Genomic DNA, 16,146 nt, shown 5'->3' with positions numbered 1-16,146 from the left:
ATAAGTTACTCGTAGCTTCCGGCAACGCAATGATGAATCAGTCAGTCAGGACAAGTTATTTAAAATATATAGATTACTATTATTCTCTTTCTCTTAGTAGTTTCAGGTCAAATTTCGGACCACAATGAATGTATTAAAAAATATGAAATATTTAAAATTATTATTATTTAAAATTATGAACGTATTCAAAAAGTACAAAATATTACCTTAGTATTAGATTTAATACACATATAGGTAGGTGTTTTTATTTTATTGTTGGTAGGCCAAAGAAGGCGTTTTACAAAAAATAAGTTCGAATGCACACCCTCCATTCTCCTCCGCCATCTCCATCTCCGCAAATTACGCACTTATTGAACATACATTATTTGAAAGTGGAAGTAGTTCATCGCATACATCACAATTCAATGTTAAAATCTGATTATACAGAAACTTAATTGCAAAAATTTGTTTTGTATATTTGAAATCTTAAAAAACACAATAAGGTATGATTTTTAATTTGTCAATTAACAATACTAGTTTGTCAGTATTAACTATTAATAGGTACCATTTATTTATTTTTCCTAAAATTATCCATCAATTTAAATTAATTTACTGTATCCTTTAAGTAGGTTGTTATCGGATATCTGTTTAAAATTATATTACATGTTTAATGTTGTTATAATACTGCTGTGTATAGTTGTATTAAAACAGTTGTATTAACTAATTTGAAATTTGTTGTTATTTCATTGTGGTAATAGATAAACTAAATTTTATATTAACATTTATAATAACTTAACTTATTATTATATAAAAATAGTTTGTTGCTTCAAATTATATAATATGTGCTAAAACAGATATTTCTTTAAGACGTGAGCTAGGTAATTAAAAATTTTTTTTCATAGTTAATATACTGTATTAAATAATGTGGTATACCTACCATGTTATAATTTTGTTTTAAATTTGTTATTGATATAAATATATAATACATTTTAATTTAAAAAAATTGATTGTCTTTAACATCGATATTATTTTATTGGTATTCTAAATATCGATACAATTCTTATATAGTATTTTAAATATCGATAGTTTTTATAGAATTGTATCGATTGTTACGTATGGGCTCATTTATAAACCGTTTGCAAAGACATCTGCCATTGCACTGTTGGAGGCACTATCAGTTGACAATGTATGCGGCAACGCATAGGGTCGTGTTTCGATTGTGTTGTTCTAACTGTTAATTTTATTCGCATTTTATCTGGTAAAATAATTATTCCACTTTGAGATTCTTAGAAATTTGGACAATCAAGTGAAAAATAGTAAGTTTTATTAAATTGATAAATGTCTGTACATTATTTTATTACAACTGTAAATAAACTTAAGATTAATACACTTAATTTTAATTTATCGGTACCTTAATATAATTCTATAGAAACTAATAATTTTCAATTTGAATTTAATATTATACTGCACAATTGTAATCAAGTAGTTTAGTATTGTATGTCGTACAATTTCAAAGATACTTAAAAGTTCAGAATATGTTTTACTAATTAATTATTTTATTAAATAAAATTTAATTATAATAATAATTAATAATTTATTAATATATATTAGCATCTATAAAAACAAAAATAATTTATAAAATATTAATTCAAGTTTTTAGATGGTAAACAATTATAAAACATAACTTTAACTTCATAATATTATATTATATTATGTACCTATAATGGAATTATCTTTCGTAATTATTTAATTAAATTATAAAATAAAATGTTTTTTTAATATAATATTATTTGCCATTAAAAATATAAGAGGTGTTTTAGACATTATTATAGGTATGTGTAGTAAATATTAAAATCTCTATGTATCGAAGTAGGTGTTTCGTAATTGAAAAGTTAGGTACCTACTTATGGTAGGCTACCTACCTACTTAAGCAATATTTTATAATTTCTAGTAGTTATTTTATCTCTAAATCATGCGGATGCTTTTATAAATATTATTATAATTTATTTATTTTTTCTAAACAATACATTTCTCTAAGCATAGTAATTTTTATAGAAATTAAGTAAGTTAAACATCCCAAGTTCATAGTAGGAATACACGCATGCTGCGCCTGCAGCTGATGGTATGAAGGTCACTCTCTTTTCCTTCAAACAGGTTGTAGTGCGTGTTAATATTATCACAAAAATTTCTTATGGTTATACCTTTGAGTATTAAGCATTATTAGAGATAGATATTGCAATAGTCAATATTACAGTGTTTTATTTTAATTTACCTTATGAAAATATATAAACAATTGTCTTATAAAATTGTATTGTTTTCCGTTTATAATTTAATTTTAATACATCGCTAAGAAAAATCGATTAATTTGATTATAAAATAACCTAACTTATTATAACTTATTTATTTTGTCATAATTTTTAAATACCAGTTAATTTCAAATGTTGTTATTATTAGGACTGTATGTGCTAACTTATTGTTTTGTGCATCATATGGATAATATATCAAGTCTTATTACTAAATTTGACGATGAGAGAACACTATCTTCATATTTTCAATACCGTTATTTTAATTTGTAACTAACTTAAGACATTTGAAGAGGTTTTTTTTGTTTAAAATGTGCCTTAGTCCCTCCATTTTTTAAAAATTACATTTGAATCATATTTATATTTGATAAATTACTATTATTTAAATACTCTTATTTGTTATATAAGTAAAATAGGTACATATTTTTATCATATGATTATTACAAGTTACTTATTTTGTTTTTGTTATATAACTATAAATAATAAATTCATAAGCATAAAATTAAATTCAAGTTTAAAAATTCATGAATGGGTATTATTGAATAGCTTCTTCAAGCCAACCATGACCTATTATATATTCCTCCATTGTGCTTATTGGAAATATATTTTATACAGATTGTACAAATTAAATAAATATGACAAAAAAAAAAAACTAAAAAAAAAAAAATAAAAACTCTAAATCTATAAATATTGCAGTTTATAGAGTAAGTATAGGTAGCTATACTCTAAACTAGTTTTAAATGAATTTACAATTTTAATATTAATATTTTATTATTTCCTTCGCCGTGCTTATAAAAGTATACGTATTTTAATTATTTCTGAATTAAAATTAACACAACTTGTTATACAGTATTAAATATTAATAAATCGGAAAATAATTATGATGAACCAAGGTGAAAATACGACGTTCTTGACTTTCAATTTGATTATAGATCAATGTACTCTAATATTAAAAATAACAAAAGTATGGATTTTATTGAATGTAAATTTGATTCAGAGATAATCAGATGAATAATGTAAATACATTCGTGTACTATTGTCGTCTTTATAACAAACATTTATTTAAATGGCTAAGACGTTTTGCTTTTAATTCAATTTTTATTTAAATAACTCAGACTATTATAAAACAATAAATAAATCAATCGATATTACTTTTAATACTATAATTTAATTTAAAAATATTATTGATTATAATATTGGTATGGCCATAATTTATTAATTCAATTATACAAATGATGTTTATATAATGCGGGGATTTCTATAATTAATCAAATTAAATAAATATTTTATTTTTATGTAATATTTTTTAATTGTAACGTATAATTATATAATGCTTAAGATTATTTTAATGAATGTTTGATGAATGAAATATTATTTTAAAATTACAGTCATGTACCTATCCATTTTGCACAATAATTTCTCCTTTTGATTCTTAGGTGCGTGTTAATAAAACTAATTTGTCGTCTTTCATATGGGCAATAGGAATTCCCTCTCTCTACCATCTCAATGTATTGATTTGCCTAAATCATTACCATCGATTTTAGTTACTATTAAGCTATCATTATGCCAGTCCTCCGATAGGAAAGGAGTGCTTCCTGTCTTACTTACTTTATAAATGTTGATAACATAAATCTGTTTTTACTTTGGTTTTTATTATATTTATTTTTGCCTTATTTTCCTCCAGGTATTAACCATGGGTCCTTATACTTGTAAAGAGTGTTCATCTTTGCAAACAATGGAACAGAGCCACACTACAGTAATATCGAATTCTTTATCCAATGGCATGTCAATGCACAAGAACCATTTTAATGGTACAATCCCACGTAAGTAATCCAATTTTTTATTAAAATATAACTGGTAGATGATTAGTTGAGTATTTTGAATCAGTTTATTTTATATTACCTATGTGCCGCAATATATTTTCTATAAATTCTTCCATATTTATAAATGCATGCTCAAAGTGCATTTCTTAATAAAATTCTCCGTACACTCACGAAATGTTACGTTGATGTTCACATTTTTTTTTTGTTTATAATGAATTTTAAATTATTATGATTTAGTGTATTAGTACTTATACAACTTAAGTTATTTTATAAAAAATACTGCCCATTAAAACCTGGTCTGCCTTTAATATATTTTAAATTATAAAGATTCAAACTTGAATTCGTATATTTACCTACACTGTTATAACTTTTTTTTTTAAATATTTATTATTTACTATTGACAAAATAATTTATTGTTTTTAGTGTATTTTTCGTGAAATTATATTATTTATTTTTCTATGCGTGAATTTAATATTAATTTAACTTGAAAAAAAAAATGCGGAATCATATTTTATTATGAGCAGTTATTGTTGAATGCAATGAGTTGAATTAATTATTTAAAAGTTCAGCTTTTCTAGTATAATTAGTTATGACAGGTATTGTGGTATCTATAAAATATTTACCTAATATCTCTAAATATTTGGTAATGCTCCTTTTTAAAAATATTGTAGACTATACCTACTATTGACTATGTATGTACTTGACCAATAATATACTTATTACGTCTTGGTACATAATTTTATGTAGGTATCATAATATATTTCTATAAATATATGTAAGTCATTAGTTATTTAATTTATATAAAAAAAAAAAATATTTAGTTCATTGTTTTTTTGTGTTGTAACTTTTGATTACCTTCTATTAATATTTTAAATGCAGAGTACCTTTTAAATGTAATTTAAACAAGAAAACAATATTGTAAACATTTATACCAACAAATAAGTTAGATAATCTAAAAGCGCATTTGTCTTATCTAAAGGCTATTGGATTTTAGTTGATTATTCATAGATTTGGAATAAAATAAATTTAACATTGAGAATTACATTATCTCCGTATTCACTAATTAAGCATAACCGTAAACGATTACGAAACATGAATAAACCGGATAACTATTACATAGTTAGACAAGAACATACATGCACGAACGTAGTATTACATTTGAAAGTGATCAGGCATCCAAACAGGAAATGTTTTCAAACCTAGGCGCTAAAATAACAAGGAATTCGTATATATGCATTATATTAAAAAAAAATAATAATGAAACAGAATTAATTTTGTAATCCATATAATACTTTTATCTTACATTATTAATATTAATATTTTTCATTCCTTTTCTTGACTTTTTACTATATTATTTATGTACCTATATCTAATATAAATTACTTTTATTTAATAAACATTTATCACATGATAAATGATTATAAAATCTATCTTATTATTATTGTGGTTTGAAAATTGAAAGTTGAACAATTTTTCGTACTCTCAAAGGCTATAATAAATTATATTAATAAAAAAAATTGTTTGAAAAGTATATTTTAACTGTTAAAATAATAAAAAAATATTAACAGATGTATTAATATTTTATTCCGTGAAAGGTACTTACTATATAACTTTAATAAAACCTACTAAAAACAATCTTGTACAATTTTGTCAATAAAGGAAACTAAAAACTGTCCAAAAAATTTGATAAAAAACTCGTAAAAATACATAGACATATTATATTTTAATTAGTTTAAAACTAATAATTTCCTCCGTTTCATTTAGAATCTAGAACTCTTTAAAATAATTGTCAACGTATTCAGTTTAATTGTTTTTAAATACGAATTAATTTAAAATGTAATAACTATAACTACAAAAGTATATCAAATTGCGTACCTATACGTATTGGATATTCTCAATTGAGTGTACCTACCTATATTTTACTTTTTCATTATTAAATTCTCTTGTTTGTAACGACATGATCTTATAATATTCATATTGTACTCATATAATGACCATTGTATGCTTATGCATATTTCGCGATGAATTATGATAATTATGGTTCTGTTGTAAGAGTAGATATTTTATGTACAATGGATGTTTGATTGGTTCTGAAATTCATTATCCAGTATTGAAATGCGAAATTTAATATTTTAAAAATTTAATATTTTCGAGTAAAACTATATGAGAATAGAGAATACATATTGAATGTGTAAAATTATCAACGACCAAATATTTAATGCGGTATTATAATCTTTAATATTTTAGTTTCTCCAGCTAAAAAAAATTCTAATAGTACCATTATTGATTATTAACATTACTATACATTGTACTGTAGTAGTACCTACCTAGTACCTATAGTAGTATAATTATACAGATCTAATTAAAAAATTATCCGCATGTTATATGGGACATCACTCTTATGGGCTGATGACCATAGGCGCAACTAGGGTTAAAATTAGGGGGGGGGGGGGGTTAACAAAACTATTTATTAAAAATAACCTATAGGAGGCTTATATCTAAATCAATAAGGGATATTTTTTTGAGGGGGCTAGCTAAGCCCCTCTAGTTGCGCCAATGCTGGTGACTTAGCCGTATATTTTAGAAGTGTGTTAATGTCTTATTAAAGTGCAGAAAGCTATTCTGACGAACACAGGCATTTTCTAAAAGCATTTTAATTTCTTAAATGAAATTGTAAATGGAGCTTACAATGGTGATTTTAAAATGTAATTCATGTTCCTACATAATCGTAATTCCAAACATTTAGTTGTTTTACTCAAAATTTTGAAAATTTTGAAAAATTGAAAATTATGTAATAATTTTTTTCCTCTTCTTGTGTCTGGTTTGATTTGCCAATAATCCACAGATTAAAGTTAGTAATAAAAGCAATAAACTAATATTTAAACAAATTATAATACACATTTGACCAAGTCAATAAATAATATTATATAAATAAAAATAACTCTGGTTCATCTTAATCCGTAACGATCGGTACTTTGTAAAATCTTATATTGTATCCAATGTGGTATATCTGTATGGCGTTTGTATTCGCTTGTATACTAGGTCATCTTTGGTGCATTTTGTTGTGTCCATGATACAAATGACTAAGTGTTCATCAGTCTGACGTTCACCGCATTCACGCTTGTCGTCTTCATAATAATTAAATAATTTGTGAGAACATTTTTACTGCAAGTACGTAACATTTTACTATACATTTTAGTTCCGTCCATCTAACTAGTTTAGAGTAGCTACTTATATAACATTTTAATTTTTCATACATTTTACAAATTCTGCAAATGTTTCAAATGCTGCAAACATTTGCAGATTTAAGTAGGTACTAACAGTATTCAATAATTTTATTTTAAATTGACAGTGCGTCACGAAACTTAGTAAATAGAAGCCCTCTACTATTACGAACAAATGTTTTAAAATTTAACTTCCTTGTTCCGCTTAGAATCCTAAATGTAAAACCTGTTGTAACGCCTCAAGTTATAATTTAATATAATAACCAAACCCAAATTATCTTAACTTTCTATTTGTGTAAAAAGTTTAAAAATGTATAAATTCAAGGAGATCCACAATTAATATTTTATTTGCAGAAAAAGTATAGATAGTGAATATTAATAAAAACATAAGTAAACATTATATACTCACATAACATATAATATAATGTATTATATTATAATAATAAGTCTCAGATAATGAGCGGATCGCATTAAATGGGTAGACTGGTATAATAAGGGATGGTTGATGAATGCTTATCGCATATTTCTGAAAAAGTTTATGATTCCTAATAGTAATAACTAATAAGCATCTTGAATTTACAACTTTAGAATAATAAAATTTTCGTAGTTAAATCCAAACAATTAAATGGGTCATCAAATTGGCGTTACCGGCAGTTTTCAGGTATCTTTAGGGTCGATGAACTCAAACAGTATAATATAATTCTGAAAGGGCCGCTCCAAGAATGATTAATTGAGTAGATTTTTAGAAAAGCAAAACTCGGTTGGTTGTGCCAAAACTTTTTGATTGACAAAAAAAACCAAATAATAATTTATAAAAAAAAGTGAAACTATCGTGATTATTATTTATATGCAACTTTAAAATTATAGGTATTATTGAATTTATTATTATTTAATACATTGCTTTAGTATCGGTCTTAATTTACTAGGTATTTATGTTAAAGTATAGTATTTATTATCATTTATTACTTGACCAATTACCTATTACTATTGGCTGCTTATACATTTCAAATCATTTGTCGATTGCCTTGAAATAAAAGTGTATTTTTATAATTATTTATTGTGTAAATGATACTGTTTTTACTGTCGTGTAAAATAACACGAAACTATATTATATCCGTAGTATTACGAAGGTTACGCATCACGCATACTTCTCTCCATTGATGTTTTCATCTGTATTTGGCCTGTTCACATTTTTACTACCGGAAATGTAGAAACCAGTTTCGCTTAGACAGTTGGGGTTATTCAATGTTGGATGGCGGCGGTGGGCTACTCGATCGAACGTGCGTAATTGAGACCTCTCTGATTGGTCAAGAAATCCAAATTCTTCTGTGATATTCTAGCTTTAAGAGGATCTGTAAATTACAAATAGCGAGTTCCAAACTTTCTTCTCCTTCATATTATTATTATTATTATACCCGCTTGGCTCTCGACACTGTAACCATTTATCATATCCAGTTAACATTATACGCGGAAATTTATCGAACTCAATGTAGATGGATGACATGTAATAGTGGCAATATTATCGAGTGTAATATTAGCGTGTGATGCCTGTTATTAAAACGAAAGGTGTCAGCAGTTTATATATATCGATACCACGTCACTACGTACATTGTGTATATAATATGTACCTATATAGTATATACAATACAAAGTAGCGTTTACCCGCGGTCTATATAATTATTATTCACATTCGATACACTAGGTAGGTATGCATTATAATTTATAAGTGTTATCGATGATGAAGTGCACTGCGCACACATGTATTAAGTACATATTTATTAGTTTTTTAAGAAACGTATTTGAAATATATTATGTTTGGTATGCGATATCATATTATACTGTAGAAGAATTTCAAAATAAACATAAAAAATGGGGAAAGTAGGTAACCTCTCTGCTGTACAAAAGGATTCGAGTAGTTCACTGTAATAGATAATATGTTAAATTTGAATTCAATGATAAATTATTGCATAATAAAAACGATTCTGAACAGAGACCCTGTCAGCTTATTATCATATAAAATATAAATATATTGCTGTTAATTATTATAGTAATTTATTTTACAATTAGTAGTACGGTATAATCTATGAAAATAGGCAGTGACATACAATTAATCTTAATGTTTTGAAAATGTCATTGTATATATAAATACAATTGTATAATAATATACGTTAAAGTTATAAATCCCCATGAAAATATTTTGAACTATACAACAAAATAACTAAAATTGGTATTGCTCCATTAAATATTGAATTTCGTCAACATTTGAACTTCAAATATCTATAAAAAAATCATGTTTATATTATATACTTAGATATTTTAGTTTCAGTATAAACTGCTTATGAGGAACCATGAATTAAATATTTAAGGTTTTTGACTGAATGAACATTTTTTGATCAACAATAAAAAATAAAACAAAAAAATAGAGCTCAAAAAGCTTTAGACTATATTTTGAAAGTTTTTTAATGTATAGAAAATTTGGTGAACATTTCAAATATCTAAGGTAATTCGTTTTTGAGTTGAATCAATCAAAAACTTTTTTGCTTTAAATTTCCCGTTTTCTTTAATTTTTTTTTGTTCATCCTCATTATTTTGAAATATACCGGGAATGTTGACCTCTTAAAAGTACCAAATATAAAATTAGATTCAATTTGATATCAGAAACCATATTCTAAGTTGAAACATTTTTTCTACTATAGTACAACTATACAAGTAGAAGACAAAAAAAAAAAATTAAACACACATTGTAAAATCATTTCGCTCAGAATAGTTCAACTAATGAGCAGAAAAGTTAAAGCAATAAAATAAAATTCTAAGATAAAAAATAATAAACATTGTTACTATGTGAACGTTAACCATTGTTATAGACCATTGGTCCATCTTTTGAATTTTCAAATAACAATAATAATAGGTAAGCAAAGTATAGCTTTGTCAATAGCTGACCAAGTATATGCATAGGTAGTTGTTGAAATGTTCTTAGTAGAATTGTGGAAGTGTACAAGCTAATAATAATTTATTAACTCGTGTTACACGTATAATATTATATACGTACATTTTATATTTTATTTTAATAATGAAAATTAAACATAAAAAAAAAATTTAAAAAATTTGATTAGAACAAAAATTATTTAATTTGTCAGGTTTAAATGTTACACCTGTATACCTAATATTTCTTACAAACAAAATAAAATTATAGTTTTAATGTAATAACATTTTTATGTTTTTTTTTTTTTATTTGTTAGCTATGCCATGGTTTGGAATGGATATAGGCGGTACATTATCGAAACTCGTTTTTTTTGAACCAAAAGACTCGATTACAGCACAAACTGAAGATGAAACCCAACTCTTGTCCAATGTTACCAAATATTTGACAAAGAATTCTGCTTATGGAAAATCTGGACACAGAGATGCGCACCAACAGGCATGCATTCATTTTTATTATTTTATTTCTACAGTTCTCGTTTTTACGATTGGTTTATTCACAGATGGACAATGTACAAATCTGCAATAGGATAGGGACGTTGCATTTCATCAGATTTCCAACTAGTGAAATGAACAATTTTTTGGATTTGTCTAAGAAGAAAGGTATGGCAGCTAGTGTATCTACAGTTTGTGCTACTGGTGGTGGAGCATTCAAATTTGAAGACATTTTTAAAAATGTAAGACTCAAATTTATTATATTATTCTAATAGAATTGTGTTTCTTAATATTATGTTAATCTAACGTATTTATTAAAACTTTAAGCTTTTAAGTAAATTACATTATTAATTGAAATATATAAGTATTTTAAATTTTTCTTAAGAGTATTCCACATTGTGTGTGTTGTGCCCGTATTACAAACATACAACATAGAAAATTTGTGTTCAGCAGTTAGAATTTTTTGTAATAATCTTTAATAATAGTGATAATTGTCCCCTTTCATTAAATTAATAATAACTTGATTTTCATATAAGATTCATGTAGAAAATTATTTCCAAAAAATCTACATCATTTATTGTATACTTATTATCAGGGTTGGGATTATAATATTGTAAAATTATAGCGCATATTTATTCAATTTTAAGTTCTATAAAATCCCAACCCTGCTTATTATAGTTAATACAGTTTTAAAGTACATCAGAAAACCTAGTTTGCAATAGAATATTGTATTCCATTTATTGGTAATAATTATGAATATAATTCTTTTAAAATTTACACTGACATATTCTGGCTAATTTTACATAATACTATACAGATAAAACTCCTGTTATTTTAAATTATCATTATCCTGCATTTAAATCATACCTAATTAAATATTATATAATTGTTTTTACATATTTGATTATATGTATCAACTATTAATACCTATATTTAATTTAATTGATTTGACTGAAAATCTTATGTCAACCTTAAATGGCTACTAAAATGACATATGTATAAGATATGAATAAAAATATACCTATAAAAATCAACAGTTATTTTAATGATGGATTTACTATTTAAATCTTTTTAAAACAGTAAAAACAAAATATTTTTATAAATAATAAATACATTTTTTTACAGGAATTGAATTTAAAGTTGTGTAAATGTGATGAACTGGATAGCTTGATTCGTGGCTTATTATTTACAGTAGCTTCAAATAATAATGAATGTTACTTTTGGTCACAATGTACTGAAGACGAGCAGTGTTCAACACAAGAGTACACATTCCAGTATAATAAATATCCGTTTATTGTACGTATTATTAACAATAAAAATAGTACTTACTTATTTACTCATTATTGTGAGAGTATATTAATATTTTTGTTTGTGGTTTCTAGGTTGTAAATATAGGTTCTGGTGTAAGCGTATTGGCAGTTTATGGTCCAAATAATTATAAGAGAATATCTGGAACGAGGTTAGTAAAGACAAATCACATTCAAATTGCATTAAGTGTAAATCATAATTATAATCATTATTATAACTACATTATAATAATATATACTTAAAACTATTTTTTTTAAATGTACTTACAATTGCAATTTCAGTATAGGAGGTGGTACGTTTTTGGGACTATGTAGTTTGTTGACTGGATGTAATACATTTGATGAGGCAATTGAATTGGCCGCAAATGGTGATAATGTTAAAGTTGATAAATTGGTTCGAGATATCTATGGAGGTAGTTACAGTAGATTTGGGCTGCCTGGAGAACTAGTTGCTAGCAGGTAGTACAAATAATTATTGTCTATTTTTTTAGTTAACTAATTATTTTTCTGTTTTAGTTTTGGCCATATGAATTCTAAGGAGAAACGTGCCCAAGTGTCTAGAGAAGATTTGGCTAGAGCGACCTTAGTTACTATTACAAACAACATTGCATCGATTGCAAGAATGTGTGCATTAAATGAAAGAATCGATAGAGTAATAATTTCTAATTTATTTTGACAAGGGATTAGCAATGAAGTTAAAATTATAATTTTGTTTAAGGTATGTTTTGTTGGTAATTTTCTGCGTGTAAACCCAATATCAATGAAATTATTATCACATGCTATGGATTATTGGTCAAATGGTTCACAGAAAGCTATATTTTTAAACCATGAGGTAAAACATTCAATCTTTAAAATTGTTGCTAGTTTATTACATGCATATTAATATATATAATGTCATTCATATTTTAAATATAAAATATTCTATAATCTAACTACGCAATAAACAAGGCCATACCACAATGATTTATATTAATTGTATTGATAACTAGTTTTTTTTTTTTTTTCGTATCATCTTTATTTTTACATTTATGAGCCATCTTATAATATACATTTGATAAACTACTCATTTAACATTATGAGTTAGCTGTACAAAACCAATAAAAACAATTAAAATAAATGTATACAAAATATGAATTTAAGTAATTTGCATGATTGATGATTATAACCTTAACCTTCCCCCACCTAGTTGTACTAGTGAGTATTAGCAGTGAATTATGTATAATAGTATGTGTATTTATTTTATATTTTAAATGCAACTTATTATTTAATTAATCATTTTCAGGGTTACTTTGGTGCAATTGGATGTTTGTTGTCATTTGACGAGAGATTTAAAGAGTAACAAAATATCATTCAACACATTCCACGTTGCCAATCCATTTCGATTTCAGCAGGTTGTGTGTACTGTAAGTACATTATGAATATATCGTCATAATTATTCATATTGTACTGACCCGGATAGAAATTATTAATTATTATTAATTTATTTTATTTTTAAGACAACACATTGCACATTAGTAATTTATTTTGGTGATGTGTTTATTTATAATTTATAAGATAGAATAGTAGTTCCATTGGTATGATTAGTTACCTGTCCTACAAATTTTATTATTTATCCTCCAAAAATTGTGTTGACGTTCTTTGTTTTATTATTGTTTCTAAAATTATATATATATATATATTTATTTTTTTTTTTTTGTAAATTTCCACATAATTATGTACAAATTTCCTATGATAATACAACACAAAAATACATGTGATAAAATATCAAATACATTTTTTATCTATAATATTTTTAATCAGGCTAAAATTTTGTATCCAATTTTTACAAATGTAAAATCGTTAAAATCATACTATTGTATTATCATAATTATTGTTGTAATAAATGATATTGATTATATTATGTTTACATTTCTAAACTAATATTCAACAAACTACTAATATATTCCAAGTGTTAAATGAAATCATGTATGTTAAATTTCTATGAGGGATGATAATTTACCAAGATAAATTGTGTTGCAGTTCTATTAATAGCAATAGTGGTTTTAATAACATTTCAAGGGGAAAGGTTAATTTAGTACTATAGCACAAAAAAATATGATTCCTACTCATGTCGATAACTAAAAGCATACTTCCCTTTTTATTATTTTTGTATACCTTTATAATACCTAAAATCTGCTGTTAATATTTTCATACTAAAAAAAAAAAAACCATGTTCCATGGAAAGTCCCATTGCCCCCATAAAACCACGGTGGATTAATACTAATACTATGTTATTGATATGCAAGAATTTCTTTTGAATTTTAATGACTTATCTTATTAGAATCATTAACTTTGTTATACTCTAGATACATTTTTACTACAATTTTTGTTTTCAAACAAGTGTAAATAAATATTTGAATTGTTTAATGTATATATTATATATTTATTTTTTTATGTTTAGAATAACAAAACATTTATAATAATTTATTTTTAACTAATATTAGTAAGTGTTTTAAATCAAAATTGTATACAACTGTTTTTCTAAAATTAAATTTTAGATATTTATTAAACAGTGTAATTTATAATCAACTATACAGATGTTGATGATAAAAAAGAAAAATATTGTGAAAATATAATACTATAACAGAATTAAAGGCAATTTAAAATGTAATATTTATTTTTAAAATAACGTTTTTTACAATTTTAGTTATTTTGTTGTAATTATTAAGATACACAGAGTAATTTTAAAAATATTTAGGTAAATTTTGATCTTTTTATACATAAAAAATATTCATACCATTACGATATGTCAATATTTTTTACTTATAAGTTAATAAATATCCCTAATATGGTATATGGGTTTAAAAAATGTAGTTTTCATCTATTACAGCAGTCATATGCCCAACTTTACCCTGCTTTTTAAGCCAGGCTTTGTACCCAATCATTAAATAGGTTACTGGTGATGGATGTATTCGGATGTTCCAACACCGGAATAAAAAATAATTTAAACAAATGTTTGGGTACCAATAACTGTCATTATTCATTTTAATACAGGTTAATATATGGGTGTTAAAATTTGTTCATGTATATTTGATTCGTACAATTTTATTGATAGACAATAATATGATAACTAAGAATATATTATTTCAAAATGTCAATTTCGATTACCTATTTGATGTTGCAGCGTTAATTATCATTGTTAAATTGCACCCACTCACCCGATTACAAAATTGAACTGCAAAAAATACATGTAAAAATGCATATCAGTATATCACATACAATTTGTAAAACAAAAATATTCAGATGTATTAGTTAACCAAGATGTTTTATTCGTGTTTCAATTAATTACGGGTTTTTGGGTTTTGAGTGTTGGATTTTTTAATTAGTTTTAGGGGTGTTACGGGTAGGTACTGATTAATTCAGGGACCTATAATTCTTCTAAGGATAGATTAATATAGTACCTGTGAATGATGCACAATGTAATTGTGAAAATAAACATTTTACCTATAATAATATGGCTACATTGGTTCATGATTTAAAAACCTTATAATTAATCAAAACGATTTGACAATTCCATTAGATAATATGTACCTTTAGTAAATAATAATATACGTAACGCCGATCATTTTAAAGTCCTTACAAATAACAACAAAATAACTAAAAACTAATTTTTCATTTATGATTCTAATTTTGTCAAAATGTTAACTTAAAATGTCTTTACAATGTGTGCATAATACGTATATTGGATATATTGAGTGGCGGTTCAAACAACTTATGAGGAACCTTAAACCTATTAATTTTTAATCCTAAGCTATTAAAATTTGAAATTATATTTTTAACCATTAAATAATTTTTAAATTGTTGTGATTTTGAACTGTGAAATTTGAAATGTACTAATCGCTAAATAGGTATCATTTCCGCTTAAATTTAGTCTAAATACTTTAAAAATTTCATTGTATAATATAGAAAATGATAAACTACATAATAGTGGAATGTTTCAAGTTTCCATATGATTAATATACTCTGATTTGCAACAAAATAACAAATATCGATTGAGGGGAAATGTAAATAGGTATTAAGCTTTAGATGTTGTAATTAATGTTTTAAGAATTTTTAA

General features: G+C 24.9%; 1 protein-coding gene across 1 annotated transcript; it reads left to right on the top strand.

The window, feature by feature from the left end:
- The first annotated feature begins 1,134 nt into the window (after positions 1-1,134).
- On the top strand, positions 1,135-15,891 carry LOC132945018 (pantothenate kinase 3-like). Its single transcript, XM_061014622.1, has 10 exons — positions 1,135-1,295; positions 3,967-4,105; positions 10,569-10,747; positions 10,812-10,985; positions 11,869-12,039; positions 12,126-12,202; positions 12,333-12,509; positions 12,567-12,702; positions 12,769-12,882; positions 13,333-15,891. Exons 2-10 carry the CDS (start codon positions 3,976-3,978, stop codon positions 13,387-13,389), a joined length of 1,215 nt encoding a protein of 404 aa, XP_060870605.1. The 5' UTR covers positions 1,135-1,295; positions 3,967-3,975; the 3' UTR covers positions 13,390-15,891.
- The last annotated feature ends 255 nt before the right edge of the window (positions 15,892-16,146 follow it).

Source organism: Metopolophium dirhodum, chromosome 5, assembly GCF_019925205.1.
Source record: "Metopolophium dirhodum isolate CAU chromosome 5, ASM1992520v1, whole genome shotgun sequence".
NCBI classification, from domain to species: Eukaryota; Metazoa; Arthropoda; class Insecta; order Hemiptera; family Aphididae; genus Metopolophium; species Metopolophium dirhodum.
Note: the sequence above shows the minus strand (reverse complement) of the source record. Positions and strands in the feature narration are given on the sequence as shown.

Bases quoted from the DNA above. Each gene is read 5' to 3' on its own strand.
- LOC132945018 (XM_061014622.1), top strand. From the start codon at position 3,976: ATGGGTCCTTATACTTGTAAAGAGTGTTCATCTTTGCAAACAATGGAA. The intron at 4,106-10,568 runs GTAAGTAATCCA...TTTATTTGTTAG, and splicing joins TTTTAATGGTACAATCCCAC to CTATGCCATGGTTTGGAATG. The intron at 12,883-13,332 runs GTAAAACATTCA...AATCATTTTCAG, and splicing joins CTATATTTTTAAACCATGAG to GGTTACTTTGGTGCAATTGG.